Source organism: Opisthocomus hoazin, chromosome 22, assembly GCF_030867145.1.
Source record: "Opisthocomus hoazin isolate bOpiHoa1 chromosome 22, bOpiHoa1.hap1, whole genome shotgun sequence".
NCBI lineage: Eukaryota > Metazoa > Chordata > Aves > Opisthocomiformes > Opisthocomidae > Opisthocomus > Opisthocomus hoazin.
In genome coordinates, this window is record NC_134435.1 from 114,652 (window position 1) to 138,795 (window position 24,144).

At 42.4% G+C, this 24,144-nt stretch overlaps 1 protein-coding gene across 1 annotated transcript; it reads right to left on the reverse strand.

The window, feature by feature from the left end:
- Positions 1 to 955: 955 nt before the first annotated feature.
- REEP2 (receptor accessory protein 2) lies at positions 956 to 23,248 on the reverse strand. The gene is made up of 8 exons (XM_075441487.1): positions 23,066 to 23,248; positions 22,613 to 22,685; positions 17,303 to 17,379; positions 15,763 to 15,883; positions 15,090 to 15,203; positions 14,567 to 14,714; positions 14,104 to 14,261; positions 956 to 11,732 (listed from the first exon to the last, which is right to left on the reverse strand). Exons 1-8 carry the CDS (start codon positions 23,245 to 23,247, stop codon positions 11,658 to 11,660), a joined length of 948 nt encoding a protein of 315 aa, XP_075297602.1. The 5' UTR covers position 23,248; the 3' UTR covers positions 956 to 11,657.
- Positions 23,249 to 24,144: the final 896 nt, after the last annotated feature.

Sequence of the window (24,144 nt, forward strand, 5' to 3'; positions counted from 1 at the left end):
GCTGAATTCCAAAGTCAAAAAGGATTTCAACTCAATCAAAACAGGCTGCCCAGGGAAGTGGTTGAGTCACCATCCCTGGAGGTGTTCAAAAAACATGTAGATGTGGCACTTCGGGACAAGGTTTAGTAGGCATCGTGGTGTTGGGTTGACAGCTGGACTTGATGATATTACAGGTCTTTTCCAACCTTAATGATTCTATGAAAACCACAGATTAAGTCCACTAATGCCGTTATTAAACTCCAGCTGGAGACCACAGTCCATCAGCTTGAGATCTCAGTACTATCCAAAACGCCAAGTAGAAACATGCCAGGAGAACCCTGCTAGCTCAATTCCTCTTGTATCCCAGTCACTACAACTGATAGCCCTGACTATCCACTTCACTCACTAGCAGGGCCTGTAGAGGACCAACTGTTGATGACAACCACAGAAAATTCTTACACCCCATTTTTTTGTTGTAATATCACACACCCTCTGTATCTGTTGTCTCCACCACAGGCATTTCAGTAAGCTGAGTTCTTGCTACCTGCCCTGCAACACTGCAATTATTTCCTCACCAATGCAATATTTCATGCCTAGGTATAGTAGCTATGTAGTATTGGCTAAACATTCATGCTTCTGCATATGCACCCAGATATTCACCATTCTCTAACTTTGCACATATAAATCCTTTCCCCCTTCTGTCCTCCCCAGAAGTTCTTTGCAGCTGCAATTTAGGCAGGTCTCCTAGATCCGTAACAGTAATAGTATTTGATTCTACAGTATTCTGTACCTGCAGAAGCGAAAAGGCCACTTTACAAATATGCTTGCGATATGAATCCAAGCCCTCAGTTAACAGCTGAGAAGTGGACACATCCTAATTGAGAGGCAACATCTAAGTGAGGAAACAAATCCAGGACAAACCAGCTTCTCAAAACTTGCCTTAATTTTTACATGGCAGAAATAGCAGGACTCTGTATTAATTTTCATATCTTTATTCAACAACAGAGAGTGGGAAAAGCAGAAGACTAAACACGTAAGAAATACATGGAGATAAATTAAAACCATTTAGGAGCACAGTTTGAGAAGACAACAAAACATCAGCCTTTTAAAGAAACATATTCACAGGCATCAGTAATAAGAAACTGGGGCAAGGGGTGGGAAGAAACTATGTAAACTCTATAGCAAAGAACAAAAAGCCACACCCGCAACTCACAAACCTATAAACCTATTCCAATGACACATGGAGATTTCAATTCAAATTATCTGAGACATTTATCTGCCAAAATAAACTGGAAGTAAAAAGTGAATAAATAACTTCCAGAACCTCTCTCCCTCACCCGCACCAACAACTAACCCTCTATCAAGGTAACTTTTGGCTAGAGGTGCCATCATATAATTGTGTTCAGTTATGCTTGCAGCACCACTTACACGAGAGACCCATGTAAAATATGTAATATTCAAAACTTAGTCCTTGTATGATGCTTTTTTTTCCTTGTCAGCTACTACAATCTTCAGCAAGTTGATAGAGCCTGAACAGACACAATACAATAATAAGCTTTCCCATGCACTCTTTAACCCCAACAGAAGGGCTGTATTTACAGTTTCATGACCCTTATGCCTCACAGGGGAACTTGGCCAGAAAAGCTGCTTCTAGCAGAAATGTCAAAATAATGGAGAAAGGTAATAAGGATTAGCTGCCACCCTGTGGAATGAAAGCACATCTGCATTGACGAAACCTTTTGTATCATACTCTGGGGAGAAATGGAATTAAAACAATGGGTCCTTTGAAGTAGGAGAAAATAAGCGAGAGCAAAAGAGCAAGATAACAAAGAGGTAATACAATGGTTTTCTTTAATGATCTTCACAAAAAAAAATGTAAAATATACCTAGAAAGAATCTGGGTAACAAAGCAAGCACAACACAAGACTAGGATGCCTTAGGGTTTCTACATTTAAGTCATTATACTGCAGCAAGTGACCAAACTTTTAACGACTCTACAAAAAACTAGTGAAAGAATTCAGTTTCCTCTCCTGAAACAAACCCAGTAATCCAGTCATTTAACATCACTATGTTTCAGAGCACGGGTAAAAAGGTGACAGCGTCAGGAAGAGGCTTTTCTAACGTGTGTGTTAATTCCAGACTGCCCACTGGTCATCAAACAGACTGAACAGTATCAGAGACAGGAGACTGGACTAGCTGAAGCAATTCAGTTTGGGCTGGCCTTTTCTGAGGCAATAGCCTTTCAGCACCACTGTAGCTCCGCTGATCAGTTACTGTATTCCTGTGGCAAATACAGAGTGGTCACAACGGCTGGCTTTTACAACAAATGGCTTTTAAATGCAGTTTAGATTCTATTTAATTCAAGACATTCATTACCCCAATTCAGCAAGTGATAGAAGCAATGCTGTAACTTCCATTCAGTTGCTAGACTCCCAAATAGGGCCTAGGAAAAAAGAGAAAGCTTGGAAAATTCTGTGATTTGGCTTTGGCTAAACTTATATCCAGTACTTTTCCTTAAAACTGACATTGACTGTTGCTAGTGGTTGTGGATGTTATCTACCTGGACTTTAGTAAGGCTTTTGACACTGTTTCCCACAGCATCCTCCTGGAGAAATTAGCTGATCATGGTTTGGATGGGTGTACACTTTGCTGGGTAAAAAACTGGCTGGATGGCCAAGCCCAGAGAGTGGTGGTGAACAGAGTTAAATCCAGTTGGCGGCTGGTCATGAGTGGTGTTCCCCAGGGCTCAGTTTTAGGGCCAGTCTTGTTTAGTACCTTTATCAATGATCTGGCTGAGGGGATTGAGTGCTCCCTCAATAACTTTGCAGATGACACCAAATAGGGCGGGAGTGTCGATCTGCTTGAGGGTAGGAAGGCTCTGCAGAGGGATCTGGACAGGCTGGACCGATGGGCCAAGGTCAATTGTAGGAGATTTAACAAAGCCAAGTGCCAGTTCCTGCACTTGGGTCACAACAACTCCATGCAACGCTACAGGCTTGGGGAAGAGTGGCTGGAGAGCTGCCCGGCAGAAAAGGACCTGGGGGTGTTGGTCGACAGCCAGCTGAACATGAGCCAGCAGTGTGCCCAGATGGCCAAGAAGGCCAACGGCACCCTGGCTTGTATCAGGAATAGTGTGGCCAGCAGGACTACAGAAGTGATCGCGCCCCTGTACTCGGCACTGGTGAGGCCGCACCTGGAGTACTGTGTTTGGTTTTGGGCCCCTGAGTACAAGAAGGACACTGAGGTGCTGGAGCGTGTCCAAAGAAGGGCAACGAAGCTGGTGAAGGGCCTGGAGAACAGGTCTTAGGAGGAGCGGCTGAGGGAACTGGGATTGTTTAGTCTGGAGAAGAGGAGGCTGAGGGGGAGACCTTATCGCTCTCTACAACTACCTGTAAGGCAGTTGTAGTGAGGCCGGTGTTGGTCTCTTCTCCCAAGTAACTAGGACGAGAGGCGATGGCCTCCAGTTGCATCAGGGAAGGTTTAGATTAGATATTAGGAAAAAATTCTTTACTGAAAGAGCTGTAAAGCATTGGAACAGGCTGCCCCGGGAAGTGGTGGAGCCACCGTCCTGGAGGCATTTAAAAAACATGTAGACATGGCACTTTAGGACATGGTTTAGTAGGCATGGAAGTGATCGTTTGACAGTTGGACTTGATGATCTTAGATGTCTTCTCCAACCTTAATGATTCTATGATTCTAGTAGAGAGCCTGTACATTAGCTCTGTGCTGGCAGAGATAGCCATTCACTAAATATGAGGCTTAGTCATTCCTACCTCCCCCAATAATATATTAACCTATTGTAAATGTAACTCCTTAAATCACTAGTATTTCCTCTAATGCAGTACATGCTCTTGGGATCTCAACTACATCAGGGCAATCCACAACTTATAGCTGAAATTTAGCATCTGTCTGAAAGCACTACATTGTTTATTTAACTCTGACTTTATGGTGAAAAAATAGAACAGAAACCTAGCAATGCCTTTTTTTTTTTTTTTTTAACAAAGTCTGACAATAAAGAATCCCCAGCCCTATTCTCAATTCTATTTCGCTCTCCTACAGTAACCTCCTGGTATGTCCTGGATCTTTCTTCAGTCTGTAAGTCTCCATCTATGATGTTGCAGAAAAAAGACCTCCTCTTTCTCAACATCAGAAAGAATCTCACTGTCTCATGTTTCCATTAGGATTTCCATGTATTTTGAGATGCAAGATCAGATACTCTATACATGTACTCTTGCTCCTTCTCGCACAACATTCTGGCATATCAGCCACTCCTCTCAGTTTTGTGTTATCAGCAAACTTGCTGAGGGTACACTCTGCCCCATCATCCAGATCATTAATGAAGACATTAAACAGGACCAGAGCCAGCATTGAGCCCTGAGGTATGCTGCTAGCTGCTGGCCTCCAATTAGCCTTCTGGGACTGATCACCACACTCTGGGCCTGGCTGTTTAGCTTTTTTTTTTATCCACTTCACTGTCTGCTCATCCAGCCCATAATACATCAGCTTTTCTATAAAAATCTTATGTCAGGCAATGTCAAAATCCCTTGTATCTATATGATCTTGTACGGTTAAGAAATCAAAATGTCAGTGGCTTTTCCTGAAATGCTCGCACCATTAGTTAGGGTGTCGATATTAAAAAAAAAAAAAAAAAAAAAAGGAAGAAAAAAGAAAAAAAAGGAATAAAAAAAGAACTTGTCTGTTCTTCAGAATCCTAACTCTCTGTTGCCATGGTCACAAATTACCATAGTAACCATTAGATACATCTGTATTTTTCAATTAGAATTGCTTCTATTTTCACAAAATATAGATCCAATTGAAAGAAACTACTCATTCTTACCAGGAAATACTACAAAATTCAGAGTATAAATTGTGGCAGCACTACTGAAGTATACAAGCACACAGAAACTGGTTAACTGCAAAAAGGGGGGTGAGGGTAGAAATCAATCACAAATATTGCCATTTACAGAGCTGCTTCCTGCAGCTAGAAAATGGTCTGAATGGACAATAAAAGATTTGAGGACAGTTATTCTCTAACACTATTGTATTAGCAAGCCTCACTGGAAAGTGGCCCAATTAGAAAACGCAGCAAGCTTAAATAGCATTTTTAGTCAGGGGTTCACTGCAGTATTACTTCATATTTCTCCACTAGAGCCCCAGGTTGTTCCCTCCCCCCTTTCTAGGCAGGGCCTTGACTCTCACACACAGGAAATGTTGATGTTCAACTGTCATAATTCAACTGTTATCAGACAGGTTTCTGCTCGCCCTTTTTCAGTGATTGTATGTTACGCTATTACCCTCTGGTGGACAAAACGCAATTCACAACCCTCCCTGTGCCTTACTACCTTTAGATCAGCACTGTGCTAACAGAAACTTTGTCAGGAAAATGGTGAATCCAAACCAAGCATCGCTACATATTCTCTAATTTCTGCACTTCAGGGAAGGTCATCTTTACCTAGCAAGATCTGTCTTGGCTTCTCCATTTTTTATTGGGTTTTAATTCAGCCAACACTGTCTCATACATAGCTCAGCATGCTTGAATTTAGACATGAATTCATGGCCATGTGTCAAAATAAAACTTCATTTATTTCTATGTGACATTCACAACCTTTGAGAAATAATCGAACAGAGGAGTCAAAAGTGACGAGTCCATCAACTTGGTGCCTTCCCAAACAGGCAGCAACATGAATATGGAAGGTTTTTATTCAGTAGCAGGTTTGACAATCAGCGTAATTTACCGCCTAATCTTATAAAGTCAAGAAAAATTTTCAACTTGCTTTTTTAGAAAGTTACTAAGCATTACTTAGCAGAGGAGAGATGGGGCTGTTCAGCCTGGAGAAGAGCAGGCTCTGGGGAGACCTTAGAGAGGCCTTCCAGTACTAGAAGGGGGCTTAAAAGCAAGCTGGGGAGGGACTTTTTACAAGGGCATGTAGTGATGGGACAAGGGGCAATGGCTTTAAACTGAAAGAGGGTAGGTTTAGATTAGCTATAAGAAAGAAATTATTTACTATGAGGGTGGTGAGGCCCCGGCATATGTTGCCTACAGAAGCTGTGGCTGCCCCCTCCCTGGGAGTGTTCAAGGCCAGGGTGGATGAGGCTTGGAGCAATCTGGTCTAGTGGCAGGGGCGTTGGAACTAGATGAACTTTCAGATCCCTACCAACCCAAACCATTCTGATTCTATGACTACATTTATGATAAAATCTTGCTTCCCTTGTAAAAATTTTATATGCTTGCTATCTGGCCTGACTCTCCTCCCTGACCTGCTGCAAAGAACCTGATTGAATTCCCCATCTTTGATAAGTCAATATAGCAATGCATTTCTCCTGCTGGCACAAATCTTTTAGATAGTCTCAGACAGTTACGTGTTACAGAAGACTTGAACTCTTGCTCCTTTAGAATTCACTCACTGTTGCAGCCCTCTCACAAATGTTACTTCTGACATTATTTGGCTAAATACAGACAGAATACTCTTGGTCCAAAGGATCTGCAGTAAAGCATGTATCAATTCACTGCAAGAAAAGGGAAATACATCAAACTATGCTACTGGCAACAGATGCTCATATTCCCCCTGGAAATCCAGCCTTAGGCCTTGTTGTACAATTCACTGTATGATTCTAGGTCATAGGATTAAATAATGGAAAAAGGCTAAATTTCAGCTCTAAAAGACAGTATTTTTAATGTCTCCAGTCAGTAAAACAGAAGTAGTCCCTTGCTTAGTAAGAGAAAATGTAAGAAACATAAGCAGGTCATGAAAGAACAGGAGCTGAGAAACAGAGCAAGGAAGTAACGGTTTGCTTGCAAGGGGTTTACAGAAAGGTTTTAAGCAAAGAAGCAGCAAAGACCTAAATTTACCTGGAAAACTGCAGAAAAAAAACACCAGTCTGCCACTGCTTCTTTTCACTTCGTATTATTTTGATTCCAGTTCTCATCACAAATAGAGCACTGGCAATTCTGACATTGAATTTTGGGATTCTACAGACAGCCGTGTATATGAGTGTAGTGAAGTCCAGGATTTGGTTCATCCAAAAATGTAGTCTTTGGGGGGGTGGGGGGGTAGGGTAATTTCCCAGATGAATGTATCCTCTGGAGCTCCTCACCAGTACTTCCCCAGCATAACACACCTACTACAAAGTGATGCGAGATACTTGATATTCATCTGGTCCTCCCTGCAGATCAGTTGTCTGCTGAGGTAGAATTCAAACTTTACTGTTCTGAAGTGATGAAAGGTTCAAGAATCTCAATGCATGTAACTCAAGCCCACTTTAGAAAGGTAAGAGAGGTATTGTAAGACAGAAATCAGGCCCTAATCTGTAGAGCACAGAGTTTAAGTATTGCTTGAGGATCAGAAAGTCAGCAGTATTTCCTGGACAACTCTGTACTGCACACAGCCCATTTTCCACTCTAAATCTATCTCACAAGACAGGTTCTTAGCTGCTATGCAGGTTTATTGTCTTCAATTACTGCTCAAACCAATCGTTCTCAGAAGTTACTCTGCACACCTCTTAAGATCTCAAGTCTCTAGGCTTCTTAACAATACCTACAAATAACATAAGACCGAGTTATGTTTATAGCGTCTTGTAACCGTGCCAAATTCCAGATGAAAGGTGACCAGGAATCTTTTCTCCCCAGTAATGCTAAAGCACACCCCCATACAGCATATGCATTTCTGCACATACCAGCTCTTAAACACCAAATTTTTGGCTCCAGTTCACAAACAGCACACAGGAACTCCTGGGCAACTGGTTCTAGGTGGCCCTGCTTGAGCAGGGAGTTTGAACCAGACGACTTCAGAGCTCCCTTCCAACTCCAATGACTCTACGATTCTATGAGCTCATATAGCTTCACAATACTTTGCTGGTTTTCTACATATCCAGCTTTACAGGTCAACTCAGAAAGCAGCATCACAAGATGCTTCAGACAGGTGGCACATTACAAATTCTTTGTGAGTAAAGCAAGAAAAGCTATAGTACTGACCAGTTACATAGAGAGATGTGATTCAGCATCTCCCCAGCAAGTAGCAAAGTAATGTGGCCAATACAGCGTCTCCATCAGAAAGAAGGATTTTTTTTTTTTCCCCTAGATTTCTCTCTTAGGCAATGAGCCACACTTCCCAGTGTAATATGCAAGTTTGGAAGACAGACAGGAAAACTCAGCTCTATTCAACAGCTGCTCTCAAGCATACAATGACACTTCACAGTTAACATGCAAACCTCCTGGATACAACACCATGTGCAGATCAGAGAACCATCAGAGTATTCCTTAGTTGTCCCAGTTTCCTCCTAAGGCACTGTATTTCCTGCCGAGTAAGACGGCAAAGAACAAGTAACAATTTCTGGAAAAGTCGAGTTCTCTAGAAATCTTGCTATGCCAGGCAGAAATGACTTGGCAGTATATTGTGAGGAAGTCATACTTCCAACAGGGATGTACAAAAAAGCAAGCCCAGCACTGCAAAAGTACAATGAATGGAACTCAATTCACTAAAATAGGGGAAGGTGCAGCTTCCCCAGAACAAGCTTTGCAATTTTTTTTTTCGTTTTTGAAGAACACCGGTATCCCTCTCTCTAACACACCCTCTACCTACCAAGGAAGTTAATCTAGTCTAAAAGAAATCAGTCCCCCAGACTCAGAAATGTAACACTGGAGAATCAGAAACTTGATAAAGAACAGTAAGAAATTAAGATGTTTAGTTGAAGTGTAGGGCTTAAAACCTGACAGTAGTCCTCTCTATATTTTCCTATTTCTTACCCACCGTGGAGGACACTGCCAAGCAAGAAAACATTATGCAGCAAATCATTGCATTTCTCAGAAGGGAAACCACATTTCACTATTTTCTTTTCCAACAGCAGAACACTGACTCTTAGTATTATAAAGCATGGAGGTACAACATTTCTTTCCAAAAGGCAGTCATGGCTTCACTTTGTATCTCACGGTATGGGTATTCTACGATAATTTTTAGGCACACAAAGTTTGACACACACTTACCACCCCCACCTCCCCCTTTCAAGTATCATTTTCTCTTACTGCATTTCTCTCCACGCCCGGGCATATTACAGGAAAGGGGTATAAACACTTACTGAACACAATGGGTTCTACTGCTAGGCGAAGATTTAACCATTTGCTTAACTGCACAATGAAGCCCATAGATGATACTGAAGAGAAACTACATTCCAGCATTTCCTGACGAAAATACTGAACAGCTGATAAAAGCATTTTATCAAAACAGCACATTCAGCGTTCTCATTAACAAGAGAATTTCTATGCGAGACCTGCCATCCAATGCCAAACTATATCTAGAAACTCACTAAGAGGACACGTGAGTTGCGGCAGGTCTGCAGAGGCTTTGATCAAGCAGAATACAATCTAGCAGTCACATTTGTACTGGAAGCAAACAGTGTCCATGCTAAGACATTGTTCTTGCTCTGGGTAAGTTCTGCTGCTTGACATCATCAGCTTAGTATCACACACTAGATAATAGATCCTGATTCTACTCCAGACTCTCTCTTACAACCAGAAGTCATTTAATTCCCCTGTACAACAAAAGTCAGAGTAAGACTGACCTGTACTTACCCGCAGGCTAATGACACCAAGCATCAACGCTAAGTAAAAGATACTTAGCACAGGACCTAGCTCAGGAAGACAAAAGTAAATCCAAATGCCAAAACTGAGTCTTCAGAAATTCTTCCTGTGCCTCAAAGCAGGAAGAGGTACTACAAATCAACTGATTCTAGAAAACATTTTGGAAAATCACTGTATGAAAATCAAGTAATCTGAGACTATCACAATGCATGCACAAGGAAAATGCACGAAGATCAGTGTAAGGGGAGACTAACCAATCCTTGGCTTCCAAATTAAGTCCCTCAGGATGATTTACATAAATAATTTGCTATGGAAAGATTACTTGAAAATTTTACTTTTACTTCATTGAAAATATTCAGTCCTAATCTTCAACTTTACAAAATTTTGAAGGGCTGTTCTTTAGGACAGAAATGCTTGTGGAAGTTACTTGCAGAAGTGCTTCTGTACATTGTCAACAGCAAAATACTGGGCTCTGTGAAGAATCTATCATTATTTCAGAAACGTGAGAGCAAAAAAACGTGGGCAAACACAAATGTCTGCACCTACAGCTAAGAATGGTCTTCAGCAGGGAAGGAAGAGCCACGTTCCTCTGATAAGTTTCAGTAAAGATTAAGACGATCAAGTATTCATTCAGACCATCATGTCTATAATGGTGCTCCCTCATTACAGATCTCGACAACAGGAACCCTACTAATCTCGCAAACTCCCACTCTGTTGACATGTGTATGGGGGATCTCCCCTTCATGTTCAACAGATTAGAATCCAGTATGGCTTGGCACGATGCAAATTTTCTCTGCAGCACTGCAATTTCAATCTCACAACACATATTCTACATTCAGTGTAGTTCTGTCCCAAGTGTTAGATATTGCTCAAGTCTCAGGACATCGATAAACATGGCACGTGGTCAGACAGTAAATTTGTGCAAGGGCTGCAGTAGGATAAAGCAAGAGGACTGATTCATCACAGTATTGTGCCCTACTCCCTGCTTTTTATCCCCTATAAATGGAATCTTGGAATTAGTGGAATTCATACATCTGTTATTTATCAGTTCTCATGCCCCGAGGACTGGATCTCCTAAAGCTGAGAGAGATAAGGGCTTCTGAAATTCTCAAGTATGCCCGCAGACGATATTGAGCCAGATTTTCCCTGGTCATCTGCTAGAATGAAATAATTTATCCGTACTAACAAGCATCAAGATGACATGGAGTTCAATCACTAACCGTAAAGCAACAATCTCCCTGTGAACTTTTCCCACCGCATAGGACTCGCCTCACTTTCATGCTCTCTCAGGAATCAATGTGAATAACAGAACCTGAAATAAAACTCAAGCAGCTTCAAAAAGAGCCAAAATCTTACGGATGCCCAACTTCCCTTCTCAACAGTTAACTCTTACAGATACCTGTATCTACTCCATCACACGTGCATATAACAGCACATTTTCTTCCTAACTCAGTTTTTCAATTATCTCCCTTCACCTTCCAGAAAAAGTAAAATAAAAACCAATCTCTTCATCTTCCAGTACTAGTAATGGCAATCTAGCAAATTCCTCTCATGAGCTAGTCCATTATGTTCAAAAGCACTCAGAATACATAATTTCAGTCACCTTCTCAAAGGGGATGGACATGACAGATACTGTCCATTCTTAAAGAGGATGAATCATGGTGGGCACTTCTTAACACCACACAGCTGCAGAAGAATACCCAGAGCAAGATCAGACATTTTAGGGAGCCATCCACCCCTGTGGAACTCCAGTGTCTAGTATTTTCCCAGCTTCTGTGCAATGGATGTCTCTAACCCCAGTCAGTTCTTCTAGCAAAGTTTCTTCCCAACTAGGGTTATACAGTGGGAATTCCAAAGCAACAAGCTATGTACAGACATACCAGCATTCCCACCAACAAAGAGATGAAAACGGGAAAATTCCTGAGGATGTGTATCCTCTACTCCATTTTTGGAATCCCAGCCTCCCCCTTGCCTTGGAATGAGCTCTACAAAGCAGTATCTGTTATGTACATGAATCTCAGCTCCCTTCCTTTGGGGAATTTCCCCTCAAAAGTGACAGGCAAATCCCGGGACAGCGATAGGTGCTGGGGAGGGGGATGTCTCTTTAGGATGACTCGCCAGAAGCAAGAGAGCCTGCAGCTTTCTTCTTAGGGCGGGCTTTCACACTTCTTACTGGAAGCTAAGGAGAAAGAAAAAGAGGCATCTTAGGTTAGTTTACTTAGCACCTAAATGTCTAACAGAAATATACAAGAATGCAGAATGAAAGCAGCACAAAACAACTACAACATCCTGACTCTCTTCATGTCACCCATTGTTTCAAAAACGCTATTTAACCATTCCATCTGGTTTTGGCTAGTAAACAAATCACTCTGAGCACATCTATCAAATAGCAACCAGGAGAGGATGATATTCTAAAACAGGGCAAGTGGAATAATAAAATTGAAGTCATCTGTCTTGACAAAAGATTAGACACAGTGATATTTCTAACTGGTGTTGTAGAAAAAGTTAGCTTCGAGCTAGCAGCTTGAACATTAATAATAGCTATAGCAGACAAAGCTAGCAGCTTAAAAATTAATAACAACTAGAGCAGACAAAGCCTATAGACGTGGCATATGAACTGTAATGACCACACTACAACGTGCCGAATAACTAACTACAGAATTGGCTGAAACCAACCTGGAAGGACGTGATACTGTATAAGAAGATGACCACTTAGCAACCGCTTAGTAACGAAACAGGAAACAAATCAAACTAATGAAAAGCAAGAAGATCTCAGACCAGTTACTACTGGTTTGAACTATCACGTGAGGGGTGGGGAACTTCGATTCTAAGGGTATAATTGCCCAGGGATTTCTCTGTTCGGTGCCCCTCTTCAGAGGCACCCAGCTCAAGCTGCAGCGCTATTAATAAGAAGTACTTTCATAAAGGAATCTATCTTGGGGCTTATGTGGAAACCTAGAGTCGAACCCTGTTATGGTGGCTGGCATGCGTAATTTCCACAGCACTGGTAACATTCACATAACATTTCACTGCTATAACTTCACTGCTTCTTGACTATCATCCCAAATATTGTTCTTCAAAAGATGTAGAAACATCTTGAACTAGTTTGCACACTTCAATGTCATCCTAGACACTGACAAGAAGAGTACATTTATGATCTCTGATGCATTCAGCCCTTCTAGGCAATCTCAGAGATTTCAGTCAAAGACCTCCTACAATTCCTACATCTGAACTAAAGATCCAAACAGACTGAGCATGAAAACCAAAATGCCTGCAAAGGGCTCTACTGGAATATCTGTATTCACAATAAACAGCAGAGAAGAGTCATTATTGTCTTTTCACGATTTCACTTTAAAAATTTGTCTCTTGGAAGACTGGCATCAAATTTTGTTCCTCTTGTTTCCCTGCTGATGACTAACATGCTAGAGAAGCAAGCAGAAGGGTCAACTCAGACATAAGCCTTGGGAATTTAAAAAATATCTAAGCTGATTTCTAAATGCATCTTTAAACATACACGTCCATCCTTGGAGATACTCAAAAGCCACCTGGCCATGGTCGTGGGAAGTAAAATCAGGTTAACAGTAAGACTTGATGCTTAAAGCAATTGCTTTCCTCCAAATTATTTCACATTTAGTCTGAAAAGCTCAACAATGTCAGCCAGCCATATAGTACTCTATCTTAAATAAAAATAAAACCAGGAGTCCGAGTTGAATCAAGCAAACAGGACTTCAACTTCACAAGGGAAAAGCACTCTATCACGTATAAATAATCAAACCACAAGAAACATTCAAGTAAGAGTCAAAACCTGGAAAGCAGCACCTCAAAAAGCATACAAAACACACCAACAGCTGCAGAAAAAAAGATTGTTAAGCTAAAACGGCTCTTGGACACAATTGTGTTTATTTTTGTGTATGGTTTGTTTTAATAATAAGAATACAGGCAACTTGTGTCCCATCTGAATGGCTGTAAGTATCTTGGATCATCACATGGTCATACGGAGGGGACAGATCATCAACGACTAGTTACCCAAACTTCAAGACAAAATCTCGAGTTGGGAGGGAGCAGGGGTGGATGGGGAGTGGTGCGGAGGGGGAAATCACATTTTCCCTGTATCTAATATGCAGAGGTCCAGGAATGCCTAAGAGGGTACAGAACTGTTGCATTTTAGATGAGGAGAAAGTGGCTGTCCCACGGATAAATGTCGTAGCAATATTATATATTCAGACTGTAACAGACAGGAGAAAGGATATAGTCAACAAAACATGCTAAAAATGTTTAATGCCCCACCCTTCAACACAAAACCTAAATGAAAGCAAAGCTGGGTCCTGGCCTATGACAGAGACTTACAAGCATGATAAAAATACAAAAGCTAGAGACTAGTACAGCAAGTAGACAGCAACTCCTCTGATGCAGAACTTCACTAACAAAGGCTTAGTCCAACAAAGTTTAAATAAACAGTTTTTAAATGCACCGAGACTATGACATGAGAGCCTTCCAACAGAACTCACAAATCAATGTCTGTGCTGGAAATAACACACACACCAGCTCACCTCAGCTTTCATCATCTTCTTAGGAGTTTTGAGACTCTGGGTACGTTTAGGAAGTTTGTCTCCTGCATCTTCATCTGATGGGTCTGTTCTAGTCTCCAGCGGGGTTCCATTAGACCTCTGTGCCACACTGCTCTCCTCTCCCGAGGAGTAACAGGAAGCTGACGAATAAAAGAAAGTTTTAGCAAATACTTCTGAAAAATCACATGAAGTCTACAATGGCCCAACCTGAAGGACCACATGAAAGAGAGATGTCAACAATCCTTAAGAAGGATAATCCAAAAAGTACAGAGATGGGTTAGTACATGTAAAGGGACTAGGGAAAACAACGCCACGTCTCCCAGATGATTTGGAATCTTGTAGTCCCTGCTGAGACCCAATGCATTTAAAGTCCAGGGAACCCCTCCTCCCCCTCTGGCTCACCACATGAGGCCTCATACAATGGCCCCACAGGGGTGTTCTGTACCTGAATCCTCAATGGTTTCAAGAAGACTCCCACCAGTGGGGTGCAGCTGTGGCTCATGGCTTCGCATAAGCACAGTATCTTCATCCCTGATCAGAGTGAGATCCTGCATGCTGAAACTTCGCAGCTTCTCAGACAAAACTCCCTGGCCCTAAGAGGACATAAAAATTAGGGTCAAGGGCACTTTGCCTTCATCAAGAACATCTCACACGGGATCATTCAGAAGAAGAAAGGTGCCCTACTCCCCACTAGGGCACTAAAAAAAAAAAAAACAAACAGAGAAGGGAAGAAGAAAAGTATGTGCCCAAGACCAACAGGGAAGAGACTGAAGCAAAATCCATTCCACTTTCCCTCCACTTTTCATAAGTTAAAGGATGGGATTAACTGCAAGGCAAAACGGAGGAAAGGAAAAGCAGATTCACACCTACGAGTACGAGCATCCCTAACAGACCCATAGCACTAATAACTGGCACACAAAACGAAACTGCTGGGCAATTCCTCAGCGTTACAGAAGGTATTGCATTACCTTTGCAGCTGCAGTAACTGCTGCATTGGCAGCAAAGTTTAAGCCTCTCTTGCCAACTCGCATCATGGTTTCATAGCTCTTGTCACGAGCCTGAGTAATGTATTCATCAATTTCCTAGGAAGGCAATGTGGAACATGGTATTTAGCTCCTTGTTACAAACATTATCAAAGTCTCCCCACCATCACCCTTAAAAACCCAAAGCTCATCTGGACATTTTTTTCCAGACTACCAGCACCAGCTGTCATTGATCACATCACTACAGTTTCTCTGCTACTTACAGAAAGCTCGCAAATGCAACTTTTACTTAAAGTATGTTATCTCCAAATTGTAACAACCGAAACAAAACAGTTGCTTATACTGACGACGTGAGAAAATGGCATGGCTACAGAACATGCTGCTCCTACCACGATTCAAAAATTAACTGCTGACAGTGACTATAAGGGCTCATGACACTGGGTTAGCCGGACACGCTTTGTAAGTATTAGGCAAACTACTGGTTACAGTACAATTTTCAGTATGCAGTATTACATTGTTGTCAGAGGCAGGATCATTCTACATCCACCAATGTCAGCACAAGCATGATTCATGCATTTCAGTTTTTATTGTGGCACAACTGAATCAGAAGTCAGTCAGCTCCCAGACAGGTCAGTATCTTCTAACAACAAGCGAGTACCTTCTCCTTATTGGAGAGCGTTGGGTGTACAAACTTCCTGTAGAGGACACTGGAGCCCTTGGTGTAAGGGGAGAGCAGCCAAATCACAAATGCGATTTTCAGCTCGAAATAAAAAGGAAACCTGAGAGAAAGAGGGAAGAAAAAAAGAGAGAGAGAGAGAAAGATGGAGAACTGGAATCAAGATCAGCACAGAGACAGGTGGAGGTAACTGGTAGAGAGTAGCACAGGCAGAAAGAGCAAAGGCAAGACATAGGCTCAGAAACAAAAGAATCAATATACCAAGTCAGAATAGGAGAACCCTCTTTGGAATCCTAAGACATACCTTCTTCGAGTCTCATTTAGTCTTTCATCCATAGCCATGAAAACTCCATAAACAGGGCATCTCTCAGCCCTGCAAACACACCAAATTACAATCTGATAGCTACTCTCATCATTCTGAAGTTTGTTCAGAGAGTATCCACTGGATCTTAATATTACATTAGTTTCCCTCTCATTTTCTAAAGTTTTCAACTATGTATCTCAATAAATATCAAGTCCCTGCTAAGGCTGATGGCTCAGTTTCTGAAACTTCCAGTAGGTACTCCTCATATAAGACACAAAAGGAGGATCAGTGTAAACGAAAAAGAGCATGTAAGTCTTTCGTCTCTAACCCTTATCCAATAAAGTCTCTGGGAAGACACAGTAGCAGAGATTGAAACAAGTGAATGTAAACTACTGCCTCTATTAGTAGTAAGAGACTTCCATTTTCAGTGGTCCATTTTAAGTACATGAACAACCCAAAGCTCTTGCACTTTTTAGATCTTTGTGTGCTTTTCAAAGTTTATGCAGGAAGAGGCAAAACTGCTGAGCACTTTTGTAAGGCATGTGTAGCCATTTCACATTTCTTTAAAAGATGCGACTCTTGACTAGTATTCTTTGAGAGATGTATGCAAAGCTCAAACACTAAAGCAACAAAGAAACTGAAGATACCTGGCTGCAAAAGTTCAGTTGAAGACATGTAATGATTAATTGCCATTTTTGGAGGCCTCCATATTGCCAAGTATGACACACAGCACTGAAACGATTAAGAATCTGCTTCCCCCGACTCCACTCCACGCCACCCCCACTAATGGAAGACAAATTCTTAATGCAAAACACCACTCGGAGCACAGACATGCCTCTGATCTGCTCCTCCACACAACAGGCTCGCAAAGCAAAACTGGTCCCTTCTTTCTATCACCTTTTTTTTTTTTTAAGCGTCTTTTAGACCACCATTTCTCAAACTTTATCACAGCTGCTAAAAAATATTTTAGCTTATGAACGGACGAAGATCCTCTTACAGATACTGTGTATTTATCTTAACTGTTTGCAAGTATAGGATAAGAAACAGCTAAGATAGCAGCTACTATCCACAGTATCTACAAACTCGCAGACTCTTCATAGGGATTGAACACTACTAAAGGAGAGACATTTTATTCTTAGCATCCTAACACTACTCCTCTCCTTCTTAAAGAAAAACAACTGACAAAAAAAACCCACCACACGCTGCCAAGGAACTCACCAAGAAAGAACAATGTCTGTGAGTGTTTCTGCAGTGGTGAAAAAGGCAAATACAATCCAGTACATCATCCACTTCACCTGCAAAAGAGCAGTAACTCAATAGACATCCATCAGAACCCAGAAAAAAGTGAAACACCTTCTCAGTAAAAATGACTCATCATTTTCACAGATTAAGATGCATTCAACAACAAGAAGGCAGACATAATCAGTAATGGAGAGGGTCACACACCAAATGGTACATTATAGCTTGGGAAAACACACAGGATTGATGTGCTCTAAATAGATAAATGAATACAGATACACTGATGAATACATGCCCTGTAGCAATATCATAATGCTACAGTGTTTATGTCCCAAATAAGCTCTCTAAAAAGCGTAAGCAATTCGATTTAAGAAGTTACAGTCTTTCATGTATCACGATTGTTGTAATAAATATATAAATACATATGCAAAAGTTTAGTTTCAACTACAGCCCTATATTTTTTTCATTTAAATTTTTTTCTTGGGAAGGAAAAAACCCCACAAACTGATACAGTGTTTTGCTTTAAGTCATTAATAAGCATTCTTTGCCTTCATTGTTACTCCCAGAAAGTATACGAGCATTTCTCTTTTCTTTGTAAATAAAGGCTCAGTAAGAGTGGTAAGAAAGCAAAGCATATGCTGCATCAACCTTATCTTCTTGTTTAAGGTCTTGAGTCTAGTTTACAAAGTCTACTTTGAGCTATTATGGCACATCTGTACACCTACTGTCTCTCTCCCTATTTCCTCACACCTTTCTCCGGAGCAGTAGGTGTTTCCTTTCAAGCAAACATAAAATAATTCCCACCTAACACACACACACTCACACTATCCTGTTTCAGTAACAAGTCTCTCGGCTACAGGACAGTTTTTCCTGATAAGGAATCAGCTGAATTAAAAAAACTGCTACCCAAAAATTTCCAATAGCAGAAGAGTCGATATCTTATAAGGAAAACTGCCATTTTTCTATGCTGTGAAGAAGTAAAAATAAATGTAAGTAGCAGATAAATGGAAAGAAAAGGTCACCTTTGCTAAAAGCAGCTTAACACTGTTAGTGTCATCAAGAGTGGGAGAGGAGAACTAAACTGCATCGAGGAATTTCCACATATGAAATCCACACATTAAAATTACATGAACAGTTTAGTGACAGTCTTTGTTACAGCAAATGAAGTTATAAAGCAGGTATTTCCCAAAACTTGCATGTGTTGGAAAATTTGGTGATCTGTTCTTCGAAGACCCTCCAAAGCTTTCTAAAAAACCCAATAAAATCATGCTGCCTCCAACCTCTCTAACACAGTGGTTGGTTTTGAAGATAGTGGTTAGAAGCATGAATTATTTCTATTTTATTGTGCAATTTTTTCACAACAGAAAGTAGCAAAACTTGTATTTTATGGCTCTCCTGCCTTCTTCCTCCTCCCCTTTGGACAGGACCAGGACCAGGGGTCACTCACTTGACTCTGAAAGCAACTCTATGAAATGAATGGTTAACTCTTCAATGCAGCAACATAAACCAGCTCTTGGATGAAAAAGTGTGTGAATAATGACAAATCAAAGGTGGCAAACAGGGATCCCAATGGGCGAGAGATTTAAGAGGAGCTACATACCACTAAATCTTACCTCAGTATTGGGCAAAATGAAGGCAATAATAATAAAAGCAACTAGCAGATACATAATGAGGAATATGCTTTTTGCAGAAAAGAATTAATCTCACAAATGTAGCAGAATTCTTGGAAGGTTTCTATAAGCTCTTGCTATAGTTTCCATAAGCTCTTGCTATAGTGCTTCCCTTACAGGCAAGGTATATGGAGTTTCTACAAAGTTTTCAACAGGCCTAAATAAACACTCAAAAAACCTAAATTGTCAAGGATAACAAGGAAGGGACTCTTGAGGGTTAAAAATTGGTTAAGAGAGGAAACAAAGGATAAAGATAAATGGCCATTTTTCACAATGAGGAAAGTTACCAGCGGAATCCCACAGCAATCAGTGTTGAGATCTGTGCTGCTCGTCTTCATGACAAGGTTGTGAATAAGAAGATGACAAAATGTGCAGGAGATACTTTTCTATCCAGGGGATTTGGTATTAAGAAAGGATTAAAGAATTCAGAAAGGGATCTATACTGATTGATCTCCAGTTGACATTTTGCCCCTAAATGTCATTAAATAGAAAGTAATGAAATTACAGTATCTGCTTGTTCCTAGTGAAAACTATTGTGGTTACATAAATTAGCTCATGCCACTCAGGAGTGGTCACTGTAGACAGCCTGATGAAACCATAAGCTCAGTGCTCATCAGACTTTTTCATTCTGCTAACAGAATGCTCAGGAGTATTAGAAGAGGAACTGAGAAGAACAGAAAACATTGCTTTGTTACCGTTTACCTAAATTGCATGTTCACATCTTTGATACTGGACGCAGGCCTAATTCCCTCTGTCTCCTCCTGCCACCCTTCACCCTAGGCTCTATGGCCAAAGACAAAAAGAAATACAGCTCTTAAATAAACTAGAAGCATCCAAGTTCTAGCTCTAGAAGCGCCTGAAGTGCAGATGACCAGAAACTAGAAAAGGGAAGAGTCACTATTTTTTTTTTCTTATGATGTTTGTAATCCACAGATTACAAACACCTTCAAAAACTGAGGATCAAACCAGGCTATATATTTTTTTTTCAGTCCGTTTAAAAGGAGTCAGGTCTTTGCTGCTCAAGCTGATGACCACCAACTTCAGCTAACTGCACATACATAGTCTCGCCAACTTGCACCAAGAACCTAAATAAATTCAGTAAATGCAAAAGCGTAACTGGAATGTAGATTTGACCAAAGCTGAAGATGACACGTAAGAAGAAATTACTTTTAAAACAGTCTGAGTTACTAGCAGCAGTTTGTCACAGCTGCTCAAGGATTTACTAGAAATTTATGGTGAGGGAAAAGAGTAAGTTTGCATTGCAGCGTGATGCTACTGACAGACTGCTTGTGGTAGCTCGGTCTATGTCAACTCAATCTTCAATACGCTACACTCCCTAGCATAGATACACCTGTAAGATCTTTCTCCCCCACCAATATTAGTTGTTAAGCACTATAAGCAAGTAGTAGTACATAAGACACAGCTGGCTTTGAAAACGTGCAGCACGGCATTCAAGTTTTCCACTGACTTTTCAAATGAAGTTTGAACAGATATTCGCCCCTTTCCTGTGTTTAACAAAACTGTTTTTGCCGTTTCTTTCCACTTATGTTGAGAAGGAAGAAGCCCTCCAAAGATAAGTGAATTAGGGAGACAGCAGTCCAAGATCTAAATTCTTATTTTTGATGCAGTCCTCTCAAGGAGAAATGATTTATAAGTAAGATGAGTTTTAGCAGTTTAAATACATTTTCTTGAACCAACTCCAGTATTGTCACTGAAATAAAAACAAGTGAAAATTTTCTGCTGCAGCAATCCGGAACGACCTACTTGAAGAAAACTGTACCAACGAAGCATTAAACAAAACCCCAAAATGAGTGCCATACGTTTCCACACCAGCCCTAGTGAGGCTTGCAACAAGGTGAATAGTTGATATTATTAAGACAACTTTATGATACTCAAACACTGTATCTCATTTCTTTTTCACCATCAGATTAGCGAAGGCTTACAGTAATTTAGGCAACACCTATCAAAAGAAAATCAGATCAATACAATGTTTACACTCTGCAAAGAAACACAGCATTTATGTACCTCAACAGCTAACCTACCCACAGAAAATAATCAGGGTTTGACTGTAAAGAATGTCTACAAATTCAAAGGCTCCATATTGACTGGTCTTTGAGCTCCAGAACAAGCATGCTACATGCTGTTTTAAAAAATTAGGTGGGTTTTTTTTTCCCCTCCTCCAGTTCTCCACAAAACAATTTAAAACTCTGGAATCTGAGTCTATCTTAAAGTTAACACAGATTCTGTAACTGGAACACAATCATACCGTGACAGACACTCATAAGTCAGAAAAAAAATCTGGGTAGAAAAAGCACGCATTTCATGCAACAAATGAAGGTCACAGGCAGCCAGAAGGAAACAGGAGAGGAAGGCCAGAGAATACAATAGTAATACAATACTACTTCATATATAACTTCAAAGATAACTATGAAGTCACAGGATCATGTGCTTGTTCAGATAGTTTCTTTCATGCTTTCTTTTCGGTTTCTAACGTTATTACTAATAAACTACGTCATTTAGTAAGGTTCATCGTATTTCTGACTATACATCTAATACCCACTCAAAAACTTTATCAGTTATCAATGACTCTTAAACATTCACATTTCAACTTCTCTGCTGAGACCAGCATAAAAAAAAAAAAAACCCAAACAAAAAATAAAACACCTCAGCCAGATGTTGTGGTTTGTAAAGCTGTCCACTATGAGCAAGACTCTCACCTCAGCTGGCATCTCCTTCAAAAAACAGTGGGCTGAATTTTAAGCAAACATGAGGAAAGGTTTAGGCAATTCTAGAGGACTGAAGCAGCACAAAACAAAAAAGGACCATATATGTTGCAACATTTATTGTTGACGTATCATTTAGTAAGGAGCAGAGACAGTTGGATGAAGACTCTCAGACTGCACCAGAAAGCAGTAGCGACAAATTCTATCCTATTCACCCATGCTACCTCCCTTCTCCATCAGGTTATTCCTCATTCTAGATAAAAGGAAACTCATCCCACCCATAGGCCAAATAGCTCGTCTCCACTGTCTGTTCAACATACAACACGCCTCCATTAGGAACATGACACATCACCACTAAAAAGCATTTGTTGTTTTAAATACAGTAATTGTAACAACGGTGCAGACAGAGACAGGGAAGGAGAAATTATTCCAGAAAGGAAGGAGGATGATGTCTTGACCAACAGAAAACGGTGATCACAAGCAAGGCTGATAGCAAGACACAAAACAAGCAAAACTACTCAGCCTTCTGGAAGTGAACAAAAGTAGTACTGAAAATGCAGTAACAGGACACAGAGTAAGAATAAAGTTAGAGGCAAGAATTTGTCCTGGGCTTGCAGATGCTTCCAGACTGCAGCATTTCCCCTGCTTTCACTTCCTCACTCAGCATCTCCCGAGAAAGAACGGCCCACGTTTACCGTTCGAAAACTCCCATTTTAGCAAGCGCCCCTCCTCGGCACCTTCTCCAGAGGCTGTCGGGGCCGCTGCTCAGGCGGACCGGCTGACCCGGCGCCCCTGCGAGGCCGCAGAGCCCTCGCCTCGGGGACAGGCCGGGGGCTTGCAGGGCAGCCGCGAGGGACAGGGCGGGCGCTGCGCCGGCGCGGCGAACCCGTACTCACGTATTCCTTCACGTTTTTCGTCTTCACGGCCTTGTAGGAGGAGTACGCGGGGTAGAGGGTGCCGAAGATAAGCCTGTGAGAAGAACAGACCCCTCAGCGCTTCGCGGCGCGCCGCACTCGCGGCTGCCTCTGCCCGCCGCCGCGACGAGCTCCCCGGCGGGACGTCGGTCCCGCGCGGCCGCCCCAGGCGTGGCTCGGCCGTCCCCACCGCGGCACCGCCCTTAGCCGCCAGGCCGCGGCAGCCTGCGCGGACCCGCCGGTACGTGGCCGCCCGCGCGACAGCCCCCGCCTCACAGCCGCCCGCCCGAGGCGCGGGATCCCGCGGGCAAAACCAGCGGCACCGCTGCAGCCCCGCTCCGGGCGGCGGCCGCGTCCGCCCCGGCACCCCTGTCGGGTAAGGGACCTTGCGCGGCGGCCTGCGCATCCCCCCCGCCCCGGCCGGGCTACACTCACACCACCAGGCGGGAGATGATCCAGGAGACCATGGCGGCGCCGGGCGGCGGCTCCGGGCTCGGCCGCGGCGGGAGGAGGCTCTTCAGGGGCAGGTTCCTGCAGCAAGCGCAGCCCCGCCCCGGGTTCGTGACGGGGCGGAGCCGACGCGTCGGAGGGAGAGGTCTGCAGCGCGCCCCGAGCATCCCGCCCTGCGCCGCTGCGGAGCCCCCGGCGGCGCGGGCCGTCCGCCCCGCACACGGGACGCGCCCGGCGGCGGGGCGGGGCTCCCGTCAGAGCGCGGGGGGAGCGGGGCGCCCGGGGCACGGAGCCCCGCCAGCGGGCCCCGCGCCCGCTCACGGGGAGAGGAGGCTGACAGCAACGCAGCAGGACAGGGAAGCTGCGGGACAGCGACACGGGCAAGAGAATTACAGCAGAGAAGGTGCTGAACTAAGATCACGGATAGGCAGGGAGACAGTCACAGAGACCGCAGAAGAAGCCATCTAATGTAAAGTTGCCTCCTTGAGGGCATTCCAGACAACAGCGATTAAATGCTGCAAAAAAACAGATAAGTTTAAAAGCGTTTCACATGCCCACGGCTCCCAGTTTCACCTCAAACCGGATGTAAAACAAAACTAACTCGCTGATAGTGAGGTCGGGGTTATCAAGCCAAAGGGACGAAGGCTGTGAGATGTAGTTTCTAGGACAATTCAGTGTTACCTAGTGCTTCTTGAAAACTTCAGCTGAGAGGCCAAGGATTTGCTAAACAACACAGTCAAAGAGGACACACACACAACACGACGACACACTTCCGTGTGGTAGGGTGAGAAGGTGTATGCTTAAGCATACCAGAGTACCAGAAATTATCATATTTTAACAGCTCATCAAGGAATACTGTTATGAGAACCCTCCTCCTCAGTCAAAGCCAGAGTTAACTAGCCTGTATGTACACATTACAGTCAAGGATTGATCAGGCTCAGTACACAGATCTCTGAATCACACTAAGATGACCATTACATAAGCTGGTTTTTAATAATAATTAAAGAAAAAAGCTAGAAAACTATCGTTGTTTTTCAGCTGACCAAAAAAAAAACCCAACCCTG

Coding starts and splice junctions, on each gene's coding strand:
- REEP2 (XM_075441487.1), bottom strand. CDS start 23,247: ATGCTCGGGGCGCGCTGCAGACCTCTCCCTCCGACGCGTCGGCTCCGC. Junction 15,884..17,302: donor ACAGACATTGTTCTTTCTTG/GTGAGTTCCTTG, acceptor TCTTTCTCTCAG/GTTTCCTTTTTATTTCGAGC. Junction 11,733..14,103: donor AGAAGATGATGAAAGCTGAG/GTGAGCTGGTGT, acceptor CTTTCTCCTTAG/CTTCCAGTAAGAAGTGTGAA.